The sequence below is a fragment of the Pseudophryne corroboree genome, chromosome 12 (genome assembly GCF_028390025.1).
Source record: "Pseudophryne corroboree isolate aPseCor3 chromosome 12, aPseCor3.hap2, whole genome shotgun sequence".
In the NCBI taxonomy this organism is placed as follows: Eukaryota; Metazoa; Chordata; class Amphibia; order Anura; family Myobatrachidae; genus Pseudophryne; species Pseudophryne corroboree.
In genome coordinates this window covers 114,897,864-114,918,837 of record NC_086455.1, presented here as the reverse complement: position 1 = coordinate 114,918,837, position 20,974 = coordinate 114,897,864, and the positions used below count along the sequence as shown (strand labels likewise).

Here is a 20,974-nt window from a genome sequence, read left to right as displayed (position 1 = left end):
AAAAATCGGGTTATTATTGTTGGGAGCCATCTTTTCAGAGGCTCCTCTGTTATCATACTGTTAACTGGGTTCAGATCACAAGTTATACGGTGTGATTGGTGTGGCTGGTATGAGTCTTACCCGGGATTCAAAATCCTTCCTTATTGTGTACGCTCGTCCGGGCACAGTATCCTGAGGCTTGGAGGAGGGTCATAGGGGGAGGAGCCAGTGCACACCAGTTAGTCCTAAAGCTTTCTTTAGATGTGCCCAGTCTCCTGCGGAGCCGCTATTCCCCATGGTCCTTACGGAGTCCCCAGCATCCACTACGGACTATGAGAAATAGAATTATCGGTAAGTAAATTCTTATTTTTTTGCTGCTGGTGGGAATAAATTTATGAGTATTATTAATTAGCAGTGATTTTAATACATCCCACTTCTCTGTAGTAATTTTTCCTTGAAACAGAATTTCCCATTCAATGTCCCTTAACGTTTCCTTCAACATGCCAATGTTGGCTTTGCTAAAGTTTAGAGTCCTAGTTGAGCCAGTATAGGACTGCTTATGAAAACTGATATTGAATGTGACCATATTGTGGTCGCTGTTACCTATGGGCTCTCCTACTTCAATATTTGATACCAGTTCCCCATTGTTAGGTAATACCAGGTCTAAGATTGCATTGTACCTAGTTGGTTCCTTGATTAATTGAACTAAGTAATTATCATTTAGCGTGTTTAAAAACATATTGCCCCTAGCAGTATCACATGAATTGATTTTCCAGTTTATTTCGGGATAGTTAAAGTCTCCCATCACTACTATGTCTCCTACTCCTGCTGCTCTTTCAATTTGATTCAGTAACAATTTCTCGTCAGACACATTAATACCAGGCGGCCTGTAGCATAACCCCAATAATAACTTCTTTATTCCTTTACCCCCGCATGCAATTTCTACCCATAAGTGGCGCAATCTGCCTTAGACGGCTGTATAACTGGGCCACAAACTGAACAACATTAGGGTCCTGGCATGGTTGTTCTTCCCACCCTTCTTTTAAGAGAGCTAGAATTCCTCTGGGCTGTCTCCCATAGAGGAGCTCAAATGGACTAAACCCTGTAGACAATTGGGGTACCTCTCTGACTGCAAACATCAAGTAAGGTAGGAGCAGATCCCAATCTCGTTTTTCTTGTGACACTGCCCTCTTTATCATTTGCTTAAGGGTTTTATTAAATCTTTCAACCAGGCCATCTGTCTGCGGGTGGTACACCAAGGTGGTAATCCTGTCTACGTTTAGCAACCGACATAAATCTTTCATGAGTTTAGACACGAAAGGTGTACCTTGATCCGTTAGGACCTCTTATGGTATTCCTAACCGGGTATACATGGTTAGTAGTTCTCTGGCAATAGTGCTAGATTTCATATTGCGCAGGGGTATAGCCTCTGGGTACCTGGTGGCATAATCAACTACCACCAATACGTATTAGTGCCCCCGAGCAGATTTTTCCACTGGCCCTCTCAGATCCATACCAATCCGCTCAAAAGGTACGGAAATGATAGGGAGGGGTACCAATGGAGCTCTAAACTCTGGCCGTGGGGCTGTTCTCTGGCAGACTGGGCAATTCTGACAATACCTCTTAACGGAAGCATAGATACCAGGCTAAAAGAACCTTAACTGGATGCGTTGGAGTGTTTTCTCCTCCCCTAGATGGCCACCCCACAAATGCATATGGGCAGCTTCTAACACCAACCGCTCCAGTTTTTCGGGGGAACCAAGAGCTGATCTACCCGTTTCCCTTGTAAAGTAGCGACACGATACAGCAAATCATTTTTCAACACAAAATATGGTACACCTTCTGATGGTAAAGCATCAACTACCCTGCCGTTAACTACTTTAACAGTCTCAAAGGCGTGTGCCAAATTGTTGACATCGTGTTGCTCTCTCCTGAAGTCCTGCAGTGATATCTTCTCACCAACTGGGTTCCAATGGGCCTCGGACTCAGTCTCTTGGGGTGGTCTGGGACCGCAGCCTCTGGTAGTCTTTGGTAGTCTCTGGTCTCTGGCTTCTGAGTTGTTTCGTTGGTTGACGGTTTGTGGGTAGCATGCCAGGTAACCAGCTCCTGCAGCAATGGAAAATCCCGGCCCAGGATCAGTGGATACGGGGGTCTGGAGGTCACTGCCGCCACCACCTTTAACGACCGAACTTGAATGACATGACATGGGGTAAGTAGACACGTGGGCATTCCTCCACATCGCCATGGACGCACAACACCCTGACAGGAGGCTGGACCTTGCCAGCTCCCGGGGAAACCACGTTGGCTGCGACAATGGTGAGCTTACTGCCAGTATCCACCAGGGTCCAAATCTCCCGGTTTCCCATCTCTACCTGCACCCGAAACAGGGAGGACTCTGCTTGGGATACGCCTGCCACCGCCATGCTGACCAACGGCCGAGCCGTTTTCCCCGTACTGCAATCCATCAGCTTGCCCTGTTTCAGGCAGTCCCGCCGTACATGACCAGGCTTGCCGCACTGAAAGGACATCAAGGGAGGCGGAGCCATTGGTTTAACTACTGGGACCTGAGTTCTGGGTTTAGGTGTTGGCCCGTATCCTGACCTGGCTTTATTCAGCTTTCCCAGCGTCAGGTGCCACTCAGTCACCACCGCCAACTCCTCAAATGTCTGGGGGTCCCACTGCTGCACCGAGCGGTCTAACACTCGCATAGCCTGATCCAGTGCGACTACTTCCACAATCTGTACTGCAGAGTTTTTATCCGGCTGCAACCAAGCCCTTGTCAGTCGGCTAGTCTGACCAGCTGAATCCTGCGAGGCTCAGAGCCCTCCAGCCACCAGTCATGGAATTCTTGGGCTTTGCTGGGCCCCGTCACTCCAATCCTATCCAGTATAGCCTTTTTCAGGCCAGGATAGGAGCGTGCCTCAGCCAGTCATGTCCACATATGCCCGCTGTGCCTCCCCTGTTAAACAGGGAGCCAGCTTGTCAGACCATTCCTCCGCAGGCCATCCCAACCGCGTGGCCGTGCGCTCAAATGTGCAAAGAAATACCTCTATATCATCTGCTGGGGTGAGCTTTGGTAGCCTTTCCCGCTCTGGCTCAGATTTTTTAAGCGCTTTTAATTCATCGCACAACATTTGAAATTGTGCTTGCTGCCCCTTATGTAACATATGAATTTGAGCTTGCTGCCCCTCATGTAACATTTGAATCTGGGACTGTTTCCCAGCTGCAAGTTCAGCAAATTGTTTTAGTAACTCCTCCATATTGCCCTGCGTGGCCCCTTTAAGGACAAATCTCGGATGTTTAATATAAAGTACCAGGCTTATCAAACAGTCCAAGCCGACACCCGCCTGTTTTGCAGGCTATCTAACACATAACAGCAAACCATCTGCCTATAATGCTATGGCCCTTTAAGACTGCCACATGCACTGCATAACCATAGAGGAAGAAAGAAAAGGAAAACTAGCAGTTTAACACAGGTAGGCTTACCAACCGTTTCTGCTGTACACCATGTCCTTGCTCACATTCTCCACCACTTGTGACAAGGATCACACACACGGGACTTAGATGAACACTTTCGGTGTTTATTTTGCATAGCAGGTCGGGTGGTCTTCTGTTTGCCGGCGGTCGGGCTCCCGGCGCTCAGTATACCGGCGCCGGGAGCCCGACAGCCGGCATACCGACAATTATTTTCCCTCGTGGGGGTCCACGACCCCCATAGAGGGAGAATAAAATAGTGTGGCGCGCGTAGCGCGCCACCGTGCCCGTAGCGTGGCGAGCGCAGCGAGCCCGCAAGGGGCTCATTTGCGCTCGCCAAGCTGTCGGTAAGCCGGCGGTCGGGCTCCCGGCGCCGGGATGCTGGTCGCCGGGAGCCCGACCGCCGGCCAGCCGTAGTGAACCCTAGCAGGTCACCATATAGCAAGTTGATTCCATACAGTCGGTATTACAGGCAGTAGCATACAGGTACTCACAGCATAGCAGACTCTTGATAGGCTCCAGTGGTCCCTAGTCTAACCCACACAACCCGGCCTATCACTCGGGTAGCTATTGCACCGTCGAGAGCAAGGTGATTCTGTCCTGGAAACCCTTATATCAGGAAATCCCAGGTGCTGCTGATCACACACCTGGGAGTCTGCTACTGCTTCTAAAACCTGGTCTGGATCCTCCACATTACTTTCACATGGAAAACTACTGTCTCTGCCACAGTTGTTTGGAAAACTCTAATCTGGACTTCCTGTTTTTGTGGTTCACCAATGGTTTACATCTTGTGGTGAACCCTCTATATTCACTCTTGTGAAATCTTCTCTTGATTGTTGACTTTGACACATATACACCTACCTCCCGGAGAGTGTTCTTGATCTGGGCAACTGTTGTGAAGGGGTTTTTCTTCACCAGGGAAATAATTCTTCTGTCATCCACCACAGTTGATTTCCGTGGTCTTCCGGGTCTTTTGATGTTGCTGAGCTCTCCAGTGCGTTCTTTCTTTTTTAAGAATGTTCCAAACAGTTGATTTGGCCACACCTAATGTTTTTGCTATCTCTCTGATGGGTGTGTTTTGATTTTTCAGCCTAATGATGGCTTGCTTCACTGATAGTGGCAGCTCTTTGGATCTCACATTGAGAGTCGACAGCAACAGATTCCAAATACAAATGTCACACCTGGAATCTACTCCAGACCTTTTACCTGCTTAATTGATGATGAAATAACGAGGGAATAGCCTACTCCTGTCCATGAAACAGCTTTTGAGTAAATTTTCCCATTACTTTTGGTCCCTTAAAAAGTGTGAGGCACATATAGAAACCGTTGTAATTCCTACACCGTTCACCTGATTTGGATGTAAATACCCTCTAATTAAAGCAGAAAGTCTGCAGTTAAAGCACATCTTGTTTGTTTCATTTCATATCCATTGTGGTGGTGTATAGAGCCCAAAATATGAGAATTGTGTCGATGTCCCAATATTTATGGACCTGACTGTATGTATCTACAAACAGAATCTCAGGAATTCGAGGGTCTCAAATCACAAAGCGCTAATAAACATGTAACATGAATAATGTGTAAATCATATACAATACTGTCCCTCAATTTTGATGGTAGTTTATTTCCTCTTGCTGGAAGGAAAGAGAGGAAGTAAACTACCAAGTTAACCTCTCGAAAAGGGACGTGTTGTTTATCATTTACACTTTATTCAGGTTACGTGTTCATTAGTGCCTTGTGGTTTGAGCCCCTCCAATTTTTGAGATTTTAAACAAAAGGGTAATCCCAGCAAAACCAACACAGTAAAGTGAGAAAAAGTGTGGCACAAGCTTGACATCAAGAACATTCAAATTCAACAAAAGTAAACCGGTCACTGCTGGGCGTCATGTCCTGACACTTGTCAGTCATATTGCACAGCACTCAGAGAGCCTGATTCTGAGGTGAGAATAAATCAAAACGAGAGCAAGTAACTCTGCACCTGGACAAATTGTGTTGCACTGCAGGTGGGGCAGTTGTAAAGTGTACAAAGAGATTACAGTTGGGAGGGCCGTGTCCAAACTTAAACCTAAATTGCAGTGTATAAATAAACCTGCCCAGTATTTGTGGGCTACATACAAAAGCAGACAGTATTTACCCTGCATGTAAATAAATCAATGTGTGTCCCACTTGCAATGATGCACTGGAACAGATGTATTAAGCCTGAAGAAGTGATAAACCACTGATAAGTGCAAGGTGATAACGCATCAGCCAATCAGCTCCTAACTGTCATTTTTCACATCTGTAATGATTGGCTGGTGTGTTATCACCTTGCACGTATCACTGCTTTATCACTTCTTTATCACTTCTCATGGCTTCATACATCTGCCCCACTGTTTGTCCAGATGCAGTTACTTGCTCTTTGTTATTTTACTCCCAACTCAAAATCAGGCCCAGGGTTCTTTACATGAAGAGATGACCAGTAGGATCATGGATCATGTGACTCGACATGACAACACACGAAACAGGCCCCACAGACACGGCAGCCTACCAGGAATCTTCATGGGGAGCCCTATGGCCAATCCGCCCCTAGGTGCAGCACACTCTAGTGATACTGCATTCTGGCTCAGCTGCTGGGTGTACTAGTAAATGCAGAACAGAGCCAATAGCAGAGTGCAGTAGTGAATGGAAATCACAGGAGCAGGATGCACTTGGTAACCGCAGGTGACAAGGACTGAATACACTTGATAACCACAGGTGAGAGGAGTTAAATCATGAATAGGCTGCACAGGTGACCAAACAGGGGCATATAATAATAGCATGATTTGGAGATCTGTACCTGGTGCTACTGTACCACAGAGTGCTGTCAGCAGTGATAGAACTTAAAACAGAAACAAGTGCAGATGTTTGTAGCAATGCTGTTGACTCGAGCCTAATGCAGTACAGGCTGTAGTAGCAGAGAAACGACTGGAGCAGAAATACACCAACACCAGGAACCAAACTACTAATCTCTAAGATCTGGCAATGTTTACAGGGCAAATTCAGGTTTAAATAAGGCACGATGATCACCAATAGTGGCCAGGAGAGACACAGAGGGCCTTGACAAGACACTGCTGGACCAGGTAATGTGCTCCAATGTGTGACACATATTTATAGATATCATACATTGCACCCTAATATCAAACAGGGCCATAACTAGGGGGGGGGGGGCTAAGGGGGCATGCGCCCCGGGTGCAGGAATTGAGGGGGTGCCGAGGAGTTACAGAGGAACAGGGTTTTTTTTTTTTAACCAGCAGTGCTGTGCTGCTCCAGTGAGACAGCAGACTGCTCCCGGGCAATGTCTCTGACCCACCTGTCTGCCCACAGTTGGCTCCGACGCTGGGCAGATGAGCTCCAGTTCCTGGGATCTCTCCTATGCCGGCTACTGTCTTAAACTCTCTTCTTTGCCATGCAGTGCTAGCTGTTGGTGCTGTGTTTTTAAGCAGGCTATGATCCCTGCTGCCTAGCCAGCACCGACCGATAACAAGCTGCCGCCTACACACCATTGAGAAAACACGCTATAGTGTAGTGATGTAGTTCAGCATGTAGGGGATGTTGTACGAGTGATGTAGTGCAGTGGATATGGGAATGTAGTGCAGTGATATAGTGCAATGTATGGGGACACACAGGGGTGCATGTAGTGGAACACGCTGCTGGGGGGGCATGTGACGCTTAGGGCATTTGGGGCACATAGGGGAATATTGTCCAATAGTATCCCCTTTTTTTTTCACATTTTTTGATAATATGATTATTTTAGTCTGACAGTGTGTGTTTGTTTGTTTGTTAGCATGTTTTGTTTTGTTTTGTTTTTATTAGGGGGGGGGGGATCCTAGTTTCGGCCCTGATCAAACAGTAGTGTGCCATTAGTCTGGTACCTTTTACTTTATTATTATGCCGTTTCATACAGCACTGCTGCACAATAAAATAAGCCCCATGTGATATCCTATATCTTACCCTCCAACATTGGTGGTCATTCTGAGTTGATCGCACGTAGCAACTTTTTGCTGCTCGTGCGATCAACTTGATGCCGCCTATGGGAGAGTGTATTTTAGCATAGCACGGCTGCGATCACTTGTGCAGCCCTGCTATGCTAAAAAAGTTTCCTGCAAAACAAGACCAGGGTCAGACCTACTTACCCTGTGCGACGGCAACGAAGGTCCAGAGATTGACGTCAGACATCCGCCCTCCAAACGCCTGGACATGCCTGCGTTTGGATCTCCACGCCCGGAAAACGTTGATTTGACGCGCTGGAACGCCTCCCCGCATGCACATTTCCGACCGCAGCGAAGAACCGCTGCGTGCAAACGGGTCGGAATGCCCCCTATTGTACACTCGAAAACCTGTACAAATTAGGAAAAGGGGCCCCTTTCCTATACTTTCTATGGAGATTTAGTGATTAAAAAATCGCCACAAAGCCCTTTTTGGCCGGTACAGACCATAAAAAAAAAGTACTGTACCGGACAAAAAGGTACAGTTGGAGGGTATGCTATATGTGAGTATGGGGGGGATGACAGATGCTTAATATGAAGGACATGTGGTCATGCACTTGGGTCTCAAAAACCCAAAGGCTAAGTATAGTATCAAGGGTACTATAATGGAAACTACTGAGGAGGAAAGAGATTTAGGAGTCACTATTTCAAGTGACTTGAAGGCAGGAAAGCAATGCAACAAAGCAATGAGAAAGGCAAGTCAGATGCTTGGTTGCATAGGGAGAGGAATCAGTAGCAGGAAAAAAGAAGTGATAATGCCACTGTATAGGTCATTGGTACGGCCCCATCTGGAATACTGTGTCCAGTTCTGGAGACCCTATCTCCAGAAGGATATAAATACATTAGAGAGTGTACAAAGAAGGGCAACTAAAATGGTGCATGGCCTACATCACAAAACTTACCCGGAAAGGCTAAAAGATCTTAACATGTATAGTTTGGAGGAGAGAAGGGAAAGGGGGGACATGATAGAAACTTTCAAATATATCAAGGGTCTTAACAAAGTTCAGGAGGGAAACATTCTTCAAAGGAAAAGTATTAGAACTCGAGGGCATACATTGAGACTGGAGGGGGGAGGTTCAGGGGAAATTTAAGGAAAAATTACTTCACAGAAAGGGTAGTGGATAAGTGGAATAGCCTCCCATCAGAGGTGGTAGAGGCTAAGACTGTAGGGCAATTTAAACATGCTTGGGATAGGCATATGAATATCCTTACAAAGAATTAAGGTTAAAAAAGGGTTGAGATTGCCTAAAGGATAAATAAAAAAGGGGCAGACTAGATGGGCCAAGTGGTTCTTATCTGCCGTCAAATTCTATGTTTCTATGTTTAACATAAAAATGAAAGTAGTACATATAAACAATTGATAAACATAAAACTGGCAAAGGTTTGGCAGAAATATAAACTTTGTCCCATTCTGTATTTTAGTCTAATTCTTTGTGCCTTCCTTTATTAATGGATTAAACGCATAGTTGTGTTAGTTGTACATAACTATCATTCAGCTGTTGCAAACTGTACACTCTTTTAATATGGAGGATGCACTAATTATATAGAGGAATGAGGTACCGTCAAAAAAGCAGGTCAGTAGTATTACATTCTTTTAGGGCTGATTATATGTGTAGCCAGATTCAGCTCTGTTATTTTACACTATGGGGTAAATTTACTAAGATGGCAACCAATCAGATTCTACTTCTCATTTATCTAGCACCTTCTAGAAGATAAAATCTGGAATCTGATTGGTTGCTATGGGCAACATCCCATCTTAAATAGAACTCCAATCTTAGTATATTTACCCCATTGTGAGGGGATTGTCATTTAAAAAAAAATATATATATATATTCTAGTCAAGAATATCCAGTTCAGTTTGTTTGTATATGAGTCTAGTGGTAAGTTGCTACAGTTTTTGCAGTGATGATGTGAAACTCTGTAAGGCATCTTTAAATGAAGTAAGTAAACATACTCCAAGTTCACTACTGGTCTCTTCTATAGCAGAGTCATAGGTGCCAAACAGAGGCGTGACTGCTGATATATCTTCTCGCGCAGCTTGACGCAAGATTCTGCACAGGGATTCTTTGACATTGTCATATTTGTGATGATCAAACTTTGTGAGGGTAATTTCATCGAGGGGGTAGCTGACATCAGGAGGGTAGCAGTCCTGAGGTACTGGAAATTCAATGTACTTCAAGCTAGGAAGTTTGGCCAGAACTCTGAATATACGTCTTAGAGCTATAGATGTTAAAGGATTTCCAGTGAATTTATAATTTTCTAGTTTAACACAGTGTATCAAACCCATCTCCATGAAATGGATATTCATGTCTCCAATGTCACACTCCTCCAAAACCAGAGTATTTAGAGAATATGAAGCCTTGTAGAGGAGCTTCAAAAAAGTTGATGGGAAGAGTTCTGCCACTTTGTGGCCACTGAGATCTAGAAGTTCCAGATGATCTGCGTGGAGGCTGTTTGCCAAGTAAGCCATGTCTACATTACTCAGATCGCAGTTCGATAGTTCCAGAACTTTCAAGGGTGTCTTCAGCGGGCTGGAAAAGATATAATAGGTGGGTACAAACAATTAAAAAAACTGGTCGGTAACCTTCTAAATGTAGGCATTTCTATATGACCAATTAAATGGATTACATATGATTTGCCGGCGGACAGGATGCCGACTGTCAGTATCCCGACAGCGGCATACCACCTGCCAGAATGCTGACAGCCAGGTGAGCGCTAAGAGTCCCCTTGCTTGCCACGCTGCAGGCTCGATTTATTCCCACTCTATTGGTGTTGTGGACACCCACAAGTGGAAATAGCCCTGGTGCGCCGGGATCCCGACAGCCGGCATTTTAACTGCAACTCAATTAAATAATAGCACCATGGTGGAACAGGCTGCCATGTTGTCTGTAACATTCTCCTAAATAAGGAGGAGTCAAACCTGTAAGCTAGCAATGTGGAATCCGGTCATTACAACTTTATACTTTCTATGGATGTTTCCCACATCCATCTACATCTTGCTGGAATACCTGGACACTCTGAGTTCTATGCACTTTATCTATCCAAATGAGACCTGAACAGTAAAGTTATAGGAGTTTCTCCTTTGAGCCCCTGCATGTTATAATAGGATTTTAATTACCTACTGGTAAATCCTTTTCTCATAGTCCATAAGGAATATTGGGGAATTAGTATGATGGGGTATAGATGGGGTCCAAAGGAGCCGGTGCACTTTAAATTTCTTCAACTGGGTGTGCTGGCTCCTCCCCTCTATGCACCCTCCCACAGGCAGTTATAGGTAAAATAGTGCCCAAAGGGGAGAGGACATACTTGAGAAGGAACATAACAATGAGTGGTGAGATTCACACACCAGCACACCATTAACATAAAACGACCAGCAACGGCTGGTAACAAAACAGCAACAGCTGAACAGGCAACCATATAAGAGATAACCTGCAGAAAAGTCAACGCACTGAGGCGGGTGCCCCATATCCCTTATGGACTACGAGAAAGGATTTACAGGTAGGTAATTAAAATCCTATTTTCTCTAGCATCCATAAAGAATATTGGGGAATTAGTATGATGGGGACGTCCCAGAGGGCAACCCTTTTTCTGAGCATCATATAGCACGAACAAGGGATCTGTCTTTCTGATCCGAGCTGTTCTCTTGACATAGATCTTCAAGGCTCGCACAACATTCAATGCCTCTGGAGGAGCAGAAGTGCCAGAACTTGACGGAACCACAATAGGTTGATTCAAGTGAAATGCAGAGACGACCTTCGGCAGGAAATGCTGCCTAGTCTTGAGCTCCACTCGGTCCTTGTAAAAGACAAAGTAGGGGCTTTTACACGATAAGGCCCCCAATTCTGAGACACGCCTAGCAGAAGCCAGGCCCAATAATATCACCATTTCCATGTGAGGTACTTGTCTTCTACCGTCATCAGACATTCAAACCAGGAGGACTGTAGAAATTGCAACACTACATTCAAATCCCAGGGTGCCGTGGGTGGCACAAAAGGTGGTTGAATGAGAAGTGCCCCTTGCAAGAAGGTCTGAACTTCTGGCAACACTGCCAATTTCTTCTGGAAGAAAATTGAGAGAGCTTAAATCTGGACCTTAATGGAACCCAGACGTAAGTCCCTATCCACACCAGCCTGCAGGAAACAGAGGAAACATCCCAAGTGGAACTCTGCTGGAGGATACGTGCGTTCCTCGCACCAAGAGACATATCTTCTCGAGATATGATGATAGTGTTTTGACATCACAGGTTTCCTGGCCTGAACCATGGTAGCAATAACCTTTTTGGAAAGGCCCTTGTGAGCTCGGATGCTCCGCTCAACCTCCATGCCGTCAAATGAAGTTGCCATAAATCCGGGTAGACGAATGGTCCTTGTTGAACAAGATCTCTTCTCAGTGGCAGAGGCCAAGGGTCTTCGTCGGACATGTCCAGAAGATCCGCATACCATGCCCTCCAGGGCCAAATACGGGGCAATCAGAATTGCATGGACTCCTTGATTCCTGATTCGCTTGAGCACCCTTGGGAGCAATGGAATCGGTGGAAACAGGTAGACCAGCCGGTAATGCCAAGGCGACGTCAGTGCATCTACTGCCCTCTCTTGAGGGTCCCTGGTTCGTGAGCAATACCAACGAAGCTTCTTGTTGAGTCGAGAAGCCATCATATCTATTTGTGGGCAGCCCCACCGGTCAATATTCTGCTGAAACACCTGATGGTGAAGCCCCCACTCTCCCGGGTGGAGATCATAATGACTCAGGAAGTCCGCTTCCCAGTTGTCTACTCCTGGAATGAAGATTGCGGACATTGTGCTTGCATTTCTTTCTGCCCAGAGGAGTATCTTTGACACCTCTCACATGCAGGCCCTGCTTTTTGTCCCTCCTTGTCGATTGATGTATGCCACAGCCGTGGCACTGTCTGACTGAACTTGGATCGCGTGATCCCTGAGTAGAGGAGAGGCCTAAAGTAGAGCATTGTAGATCGCTTGAAGTTCCAGAATGTTGATCAGAAAGAGAGCTTTGTGGGCTGACCACCTGCCCTGTAACTGATTTCCCTGGGTGACCGCTCCCCATCCTCTCAGACTCACATCCATCGTGAAGAGGATCCAATCCTGAATCCCGAAACTTCAACCTTCCAGTAGGTTGGCGAACTACAGCCACCACAGGACGGAAATCCTGGCCTGAGGTGACAGCTGTATTATCCGGTGCATCTGAAGATGTGATCCAGACCACTTGCTCAGGAGATCCAATTGAAATGTTCTGGCATGGAACCTTCCATACTGGATCGCCTCGTATGAGGCTACCATCTTCCCCAACAATCTTATGCAAAGATGGATGGATATTCGAGTAGGCCGGAGAACCATGCGGACCATCTCCTGAAGTGTCCTCGCTTTGTCCTCTGGGAGGAACACTTTCCGGGCCACAGTATCCAGCAACATTCCCAGGAACAGGAGCCGCTGAGTCGGCTCCAGGTGGGGCTTCTGTAAATTGAGGATCCACCCGTGGTGTGACAGAAGTTGGATAGTGCGGTCTATATGGAGCAATAAAAGCTCCCTGGATCTCGCTTTTATCAAGAGATCATCCAGATAAGGGACAATATTGACCCCCTGGACCCGGAGTTGGAACGTCACCTCCACCATCACCTTCGTGAACACCCTTGGAGCTGTGGACAGGCCGAAGAGTAGCACCTGGAACTGGTAGTGATTGTTCAGCAGGGCAAACCTCAGGTAAGCCTGGTGAGGTGGCCAAATCGGTATATGGAGATAGGCGTCCTTTATATCCAGGGAGACCATGAACTCCTGTTCTTCCAGGCCCACAATCACTGCTCGCAAGGACTCCATCTTGATTTGAAAAATCGTTGTGGAGGAGCGCCGTCAAACTCCAGCTTGTAGCCCTGAGATATGAGGTCCTTTACCCAGGTATCCTGTCAGGAGCTTTCCCAGATGCGGCTGCAGTGATGCAGCCAAGCTCCCACCTCGAAATCCGCTCGGGGTGGGTGGGCACCGTCATGCTCAGGCCTTAGTGGAAGCTGAACTGGTGCTCTCCCGAGAACCTGTGATTGCTGGTTTTCTTGTCCTACATCTGGTGCCTGTAGACACATTGGAGGCACCTCTGGCCCTAGATCTAAATCTGTTAGACTGAAAGGACTGGGTAGATGGCCCTGGGTAGGAGCGCTTAGCCGGCGGGGCCCCAGAGGGGAGAAATGTGGATTTCCCCGCAGTAACTTCAGAATTCCACGTATCCAATTCCACCCGAAGAGCCAATCACCTGAAAAAGGGAGAGACTCTACACTGCGCTTGGACGCAACCACAAAGCTCTGCGCGCCAACACTGCCATAGCATTGGTCCTAGTATTAATATTGCCTATCTCCTTGAGAGTCACATAGGACACGTGCAGGGTCCTGAATGTGCTTTAGGAGAGTCACTGTAGTGACCAGAGAGGCCCTCCTGAATTTGAGTAGCCCACATATGAATGGCATGAGTCATCCAGCAATCTGCTAGGACCGGTCTTTGTGATATACCTGCTGCTGTGTAGATAGACTTCAGTGTAGTCTCTATTTTTCTATCCCCAGGGTCCTTTATGGTAAAGGAGCCCGGAGCTGGCAGTACCGCCTTTTTAGATAGGCGAGAGACTGATGCATCAACACTTCCCAGATCTTCCTGCCTTCAGGAGCAAATGGGAAAGTGTGCAAAAACCTTCTTGACACTTGGTATTTTTTATCAGGATTTTTACAGGCTAACTTAAACAGGTCATCTAACTCTGCAGAATCAGGGGAAGTGACACTGAGTTTGTTCTGTGTTAAGAAAAACGACTGCTGTGTAGCAGCGTCCTCTAGAGGGAGTTTTAACACGTCCCGTATAGCTAGAATGAGGGGTTCAATACCCTGTGTGGAAGGGAAATCCCCAGTAACAGGATCCAATTCTTCCCCCTTCTTCTGTATCTCCTCATCAGAGTCTGAGAGTAAAGCAGGTAACCCACGCTTTTGTGGTCCTGATCTAGGGGGGGCTTTGGAACATCTGCCCTTGCAGCTAGGTCTGCAACAGCCTGCTGCAGTTGTTTTTTGAGCAATAGCAGTGAGCTGAGATTACATCTGACAATATGGATTTTATGGCACCTAGCCACCTCCCCAGGGCTTCCGACGTCTTCACCTGGGAGGTGTCGGCCTTTAAACTCTTTTGCATGGCCGCCGCCCGTCTAGGACTTCCACGGTGTCTTCTCTCTTCAGGAGCTCTTCTCTGCTCCTCCTCCGCCGTCGGACTGACAGCCACTGCCTCGCGCTGACTTATATAAGTCAGCGGGAGGGGGCGGGGTGATGACGTGGCGAGCCGTGATTAGCTCGTGGTGGCCATCTTGAATTTAAAAAATTACACTGAGGCGCCATTTTTGAAATTGGAAGCCGCCCTCCACTGCCGAACTCTGCAGAATGGCCCTGACTGCTGCGTCCCGCCGCCGCCACTGCCGCCCAATCTCAGCCACATCCCGCCGCATGCACCTCCGCCGCATCGGCCCGCCGCCACTGCACCTCCGCCACATCCCGCCGCTGAGCCCACCAAGTGATGACAGCGGATCCAGTGACGGATCCGCTGGCCAATCACTGTATCCTCACTCACAGGGGCGTGCTTTCATAGGTTGAAAGCACGTCCCTGTATGAAAGCGGCACCTCTAGTGGTGCTGCTTTGCCATGTAATTTCAATGGACTTTTCCTGCCCATGGCTTGTCCCCGCCCGCGCCCGCCCCCCGCCTTTCCCATTCACAACGGGAGGCACCACAATCGGCGCCTCCCAAACAGATTTAACACCTTGATACTGAGTAGAATAAAGGAGATACTTACGACACAGAATATGTGTCATAAGTATCTTCTTTATATTATTTTAATCATTAATGACGGGAGGCACTGCCTCCCCTGCCTGCACGTCCCTGGTGAGAGGGAGACAGAGAGAAGGGAACAGCACACCCAAGCTAAACAACCCCAGTGAGGCTGCAAGCTGTTATATCATGGTGTAACACCGGAGTATTATTCCTTTTCAGGACACAGATTGTGTACAATAGTGGCTCTCCCCCTCTGCTACACCCCTGTACCAGTTTTCCAGTGTTATCTGAGTGTCTGGAGGAGCTGTGTGTGCCTGCTGCTGCAGCTGTAAGCAGAGGAAGGCCCCAAAACGCTGCTGGTCTCGCTCTGAGGAAGATCCGCCCCCTGTAATGGCACCAGAGCTTCAGTGATATTTATACTGTCAAAGCCTCCCTATAAGGGTAAAACATCACAGCAAGTGTTAGTTTTCACTACCACTGCCAGTGTACACAGGGGGGCTATAGCGGGTCCCCCCCAGGAGGGTCCCGTATGCCACCCCTGCGTCTTTGCCGCACCAAGAACCGGGGGACTCCCCTAGCGGGCCCCCGGTTTGTACTCACCACTGTCGTCACCTTCAGGCAATGTTAGAGGTGTGCGGCGTGCTGCGATTGTGACCGCTAAGGCGCAGTGCCCCGCTGTACAGCAGCCTCTCAGAATGGTGGTCCTGCAGCGGGGAAGCGGCTCTGACACCTTACAGAGGCTGGTGACTGCTCCCCCCCATAACTCCCACGGTGCAGGTATTGCTGTTGCCCAAACAGCATACTGAAAATAAAGTTTTAAAAGAAATTGAAGAAAACTCTCTGGAGCTCAGAGATGTGCATCCTGTCCTGAGGGCACTTTTTTCTAAACTGCCTGTGGGAGGTGGCATAGAGGGGAGGAGCCAGCATACCCAGTTGAAGAAATTTAAAGTGCACCGGCTCCTTTGGACCCCGTCTATACCCTATCGTACTAATTCCCCAATATCTGTTATGGATGCTAGAGAAATAGAATTTAGTGTATATATGTTAAATACTATAGCTATTTTTTGCATGCTGCATGTGTCCTGGGTGGCATACACATCTTTGCCGACGAACGCGCGTTTCAGTGTCCTATGCATCTCACAGCCATTTCGCTGTAGACACTAAATGGGCATTTCTAGGTTACAACTGGGTGGCGACAAGGTAACCGCACGCAAGAGAACTGTACCATGTGTGTACAGCCAGAGATACTCACTAGTAGTGCATATACATTCTGGATGTCAAAGTCAGAAAGAGCTCCTGCACTTAACATGGGGTAGGTGTAAGTGCCAAAGATAATGATGATAAATGTCCCTCCCAGATTAAAAAATAGGAAAATCAAAACTTACAATGTCAGTGATCACACTGTGTCCAAGCCTCAGGATGTGGCGTATTCCACATGGCTGCTTGGCGTGTCTCTCCCTTTTATTATAACTAGGTGCCCCTGTGTGAGCCATGGCCCATTCCTTCCCACTGTGAGAGCCATTCCCATTCCTGTATGAGTGACATCACCCCTTCCCCCTCTGTGAGCCATGTCCACCGTCTTCCCTTGTGTGAGTGATATCACCCCTTCCTCCTGCGTGAGCCATGTACCCCTTTCCCAAAGCCTGTGTGAGCAATATCCCCAACCCTTCCACTGTGAGTGAAATCACCCCTTCAACTGTGTGAGCCATGTTCCGCATCCCCTGTGTGAGCTATGCTTCCCTCCCTTACCCTGTGTGTGACATCATCCCCCACCCCCCATTTTGGGTCATACCATTTATTTTGTAATGACAACGAGGAGATACCATTTGAATCCCGGGGCGCTCAGAAAAAACAAATAAAATAAATACTCATAGTGTATTAAGTATAGAAAAGACCAAATGACAAAAGTTTTTTAGTGCGTCTTGTACCTAAAATGTTGGTCTACTGTTTTTAGGAGTAGACATTCAAGCTTTTTGTGGGAGCTGGGTTCTCACCAGTGTCAGTTCCTAAAACCTTTGACTCCTCCTCCAGAACACGATACCCAAAAGAGAGAAATAATAGCCTCCGATGGTGTAACACTTTTTAATCACTGCTTAAAACATATAATAACAAATGGGGAATGGATGCCTTGAGGAAGACACCGTGTGTGTCGAAACGCGTTGGCAGGAGGATTCGCTCGTTGTGGGGAAGACGATTGGGACATCACCCGTGGAGGTGTACAGCTGTTTTTGGGGACGCCCGGATATACCATCTTTTAAACTTGCTGTTTTGTCTACTGTTTGTCTGTAGACCACATCTAAGGGTGAGAGACCATCCATTCCCCATTTATTATTATATGTTTTAAGCAGTGATTAAAAAGTGTTACACCATCGGAGGCTATTATTTCTCTCTTTTGGGTATCGTGTTCTGGAGGAGGAGTCAAAGGTTTTAGGAACCGACACTGGTGAGAACCCAGCTCCCACAAAAAGCTTGAATGTCTACTCCTAAAAACAGTAGACCAACATTTTAGGTACAAGACGCACTAAAAAACTTTTGTCATTTGGTCTTTTCTATACTTAATACACTATGAGTATTTATTTTATTTGTTTTTTTTTCTGAGCGCCCCGGGATTCAAATGGTATCTCCTCGTTGTCTTGATAACTGAAGTGTTGGGTGACACTTTTCCATCCATCTTGAACTCAAGGGCAGCCAGTATTGGCGCACGGTATTTTATAATAACCTATTCCTGTTTCCATTTATTTTGTAATGTCAGTGCCAACTGCTGCACCTTCTGCTCTCCCAACTCCCTTCTTCAGTGCGTCACCCTCTGCCAGCTGGCTGTCATTTGACATACATGACCACATACAGCACAGCCTGGTGAGCACTGAGTCTGGGTCACAGAGGGGGAGCACTGCGCGTATGCTGATTGGCGCTTCTCTTCCACTTCATGGCTCCCCTATTAAAGCAGAAAGGACAATGAAGGAGCCAGGTGCCAGACGACAGCAATTGACTCAGTTGTCTCTGGGAGTTCCTCCTCTAATGACAGCAGCTTTCATAAATGGGAAGGGGGCATGTGTAAACATTTCATGTGCATATGGTCGCATTAGTATGGCATTTGCAGTCCAGTCGCATTCAGAATGCGGCCACAGTCGGACCTGCAAGCAAATTAGCATCGGGCCCTTTCTCTTGTTTTTAAGGTATTAGGCCTTGTTACATGTGGTAAAACTGGAACTCTTGCTCAAAAGTTAAATGTCAAAAACAGTACTAGCAGTTCAGTGTATAACAGTCATGCACTGGATCCAAGATTTGGTTCCTCATTTGGTGAAATTGTAAGAATTTTTAGAAAAATTTTGGTTTAATCAAATACTGAGGATACTGTTAGTCAAATCTGGATCCTGATTTCTCAGTGACTTTAATGAGCCAATAACATTAATGCTCTCCAGATCTACAAATAACGATAGGATTTTAATGCTCAAGGCATTCAACTCAAATTTTATATGCAAATTTAATTTTTATACAGAAAAGGATATTCATCTTAAGAGTAAGCTATGGATTAATTGCATCCTTAGGGTCTGATCCAACTAGCCGCAACTTAATTTGTGGCCTGAGAAAGTGAGGCTGTATGACGCACTCGCAGATTTTTATGCGCAGCCACATAGGGCTGCATACAAAAATCTATTAGTCTGGGGTGAGATCTGGCCACGATGGGGGCAAATTGCGGTGCTGTTACTGGAGTTTCCACGCCATTGCAACAGCTACTCGCCACTTTTGCTGCTAATTGGACTGACCACTTAGTATGAAATATTCAGTATTGCACTACTCATTTTTACAACTAAAAAGCAGAAACTGCAATACTTTTATTCGCATGCTGGGGACGCCCATCGCAGGGCGGGGACGCCCATCGCAGGGCAAGGCCGACCCAGCATTTTTGCCACCGCCTGTCCTCTGCGATCGTGCCGCACTTACAGTGTGGTCGCAGACACTGGACGTTTCCTGCCGGCGCAACCTGGCTGCGACGGCAGGAGTCCCGCCATGCAGCCGCCCCCCAAAAAATGCAGCTGACATGCCCGTTCCCCTGATGCCACCCTGAAAACACTCGGTCACCGCCCAGCAAACGCCTCTGCCTGTCAATCAGGCAGAGGCGTTCACAGTTAATGCGACGCAATTGCATTAACTGCACGTGCAGGACACCACCACCGGGGTTATTGCGTTGCATTGATTAGTGATGCAACCTGAATAACCCCCTCAGTCATGATGTATTTTTAGCAGACTGGTTAATTTATTATAATAATAATAATAGTAATAATAATAATTTACCTCAGCAGCTTCCTGAGCCTTCCTGTGAGAGTAGAAAACGAGAGACTCAGTTCTGTCAGATACTCCATGTTGCTTAGTTTCTCTCCAATGACAGATAAGACAGCGTCATCTTCTGCTGTGTAATACGTCACATTGAAAGTCTTTGCTGGCAAGGTAAGTGACCTCAGTTGTGGGAAAGTGAGGTTGTTTAGAAGTACTTCAACATGAGGAAGTTCTAAGCGAACATTGTGAACTATCTCTAGTTTGTGTATAGATGTGGGCTCAGCAAGTCTTAATATGTAAAAGAGCTTTCTTAACGCCAAACTGTCTGCTCTAAAATCAATGCATCTTATCTTTAATGGGCAGTGACATCTCATCAGCAAAGCTTGTACCACAAGCTCATAGTTCTTCTCAGTAACAAACAGGTTCAAGAGGACATCAATATGAACATCAAATACAGAGGGTAGGAAGTCAAGAGCTTGCATGTCGGTGAGAAGATCGAAGCAGAGCTGGGCAATCATTTCCGTTCGTGCCCATCTTCCCAATGTCTTCTTACATTTACAAGGTTGAAATTCAATATCTTGTATAGCTGTCAAATCCACAACTGTAAGTCTTTTGGAGTAAGTTGTGGAGCAATTTAATACATAGTTTTTCAATCCCTTTAGACAAGCTGTCAAACTACGTTGGCACGCCCAGTGGCTGATATCCTCTGGACAGTCCAGTGATTTGCCCAGTAGTTGTCCAAAGTTAAAATCTGGCAATGGCCAGTTTTCCAGTAATATGACAATTAAGTCTTCCTTCTCATGCAGGTAACATGCCTTGAGTAAGAGTGGGTAAAGATTATGGGCCACATGGCTGATGTTTTTCTTGGCATATTCCTGGTTTGATATAAAGGCTTCAGTGCCGATAAATCTCAGTGTCTTCATCCTGCTAATAGTAATTCTCCTCTCTGACTTGGCTACTGCCTAGTTGCTCTCTGGAGCTCAGCCGATGTCATGATGTTTTATTTTTAGATGCAGCTGACACTGGAATTTGTTGGGAAATGAAAACCACCAGCCTTATGTGAGCCTCCCTGTTATTAGGCAGCTTCCCAGTCAGTATTACAATTATGCTAAATCCATTAGGGCAGGGTTGGACTGGACCACAGGGGAACAGGGGAAACCCCCGGTGGGCCCCACTGCCTGAGGGGACCCACCTCCTCCTCCACAGATCAGGTTCCAGACTGTGCATTTGAATTATAATTATACATATGGTACCTTATACTGCACAGGACTATGGTGTATCTTCTACAGTGCATTGCTGTTATTACTCTGGTACATTATTATTCATGCACTAGCAGTATTAACAATATAAATTTATCAAGGGGCCCATACCATGCACTCACTAATGGTTAGCCAAGCCTTTGTGGCAACTGGTAACACCCCCACTGGAATGACCACACCCCTAAA

The 20,974-nt window shown here is 46.7% G+C and overlaps 1 protein-coding gene across 1 annotated transcript; it reads right to left on the bottom strand.

Annotated features, from left to right (window-relative positions):
* Positions 1-8,870: 8,870 nt before the first annotated feature.
* On the bottom strand, positions 8,871-20,515 carry LRRC14B (leucine rich repeat containing 14B). The gene is made up of 2 exons (XM_063947880.1): positions 19,548-20,515; positions 8,871-9,985 (listed from the first exon to the last, which is right to left on the bottom strand). Exons 1-2 carry the CDS (start codon positions 20,450-20,452, stop codon positions 9,343-9,345), a joined length of 1,548 nt encoding a protein of 515 aa, XP_063803950.1. The 5' UTR covers positions 20,453-20,515; the 3' UTR covers positions 8,871-9,342.
* Between the last annotated feature and the right edge of the window lie 459 nt (positions 20,516-20,974).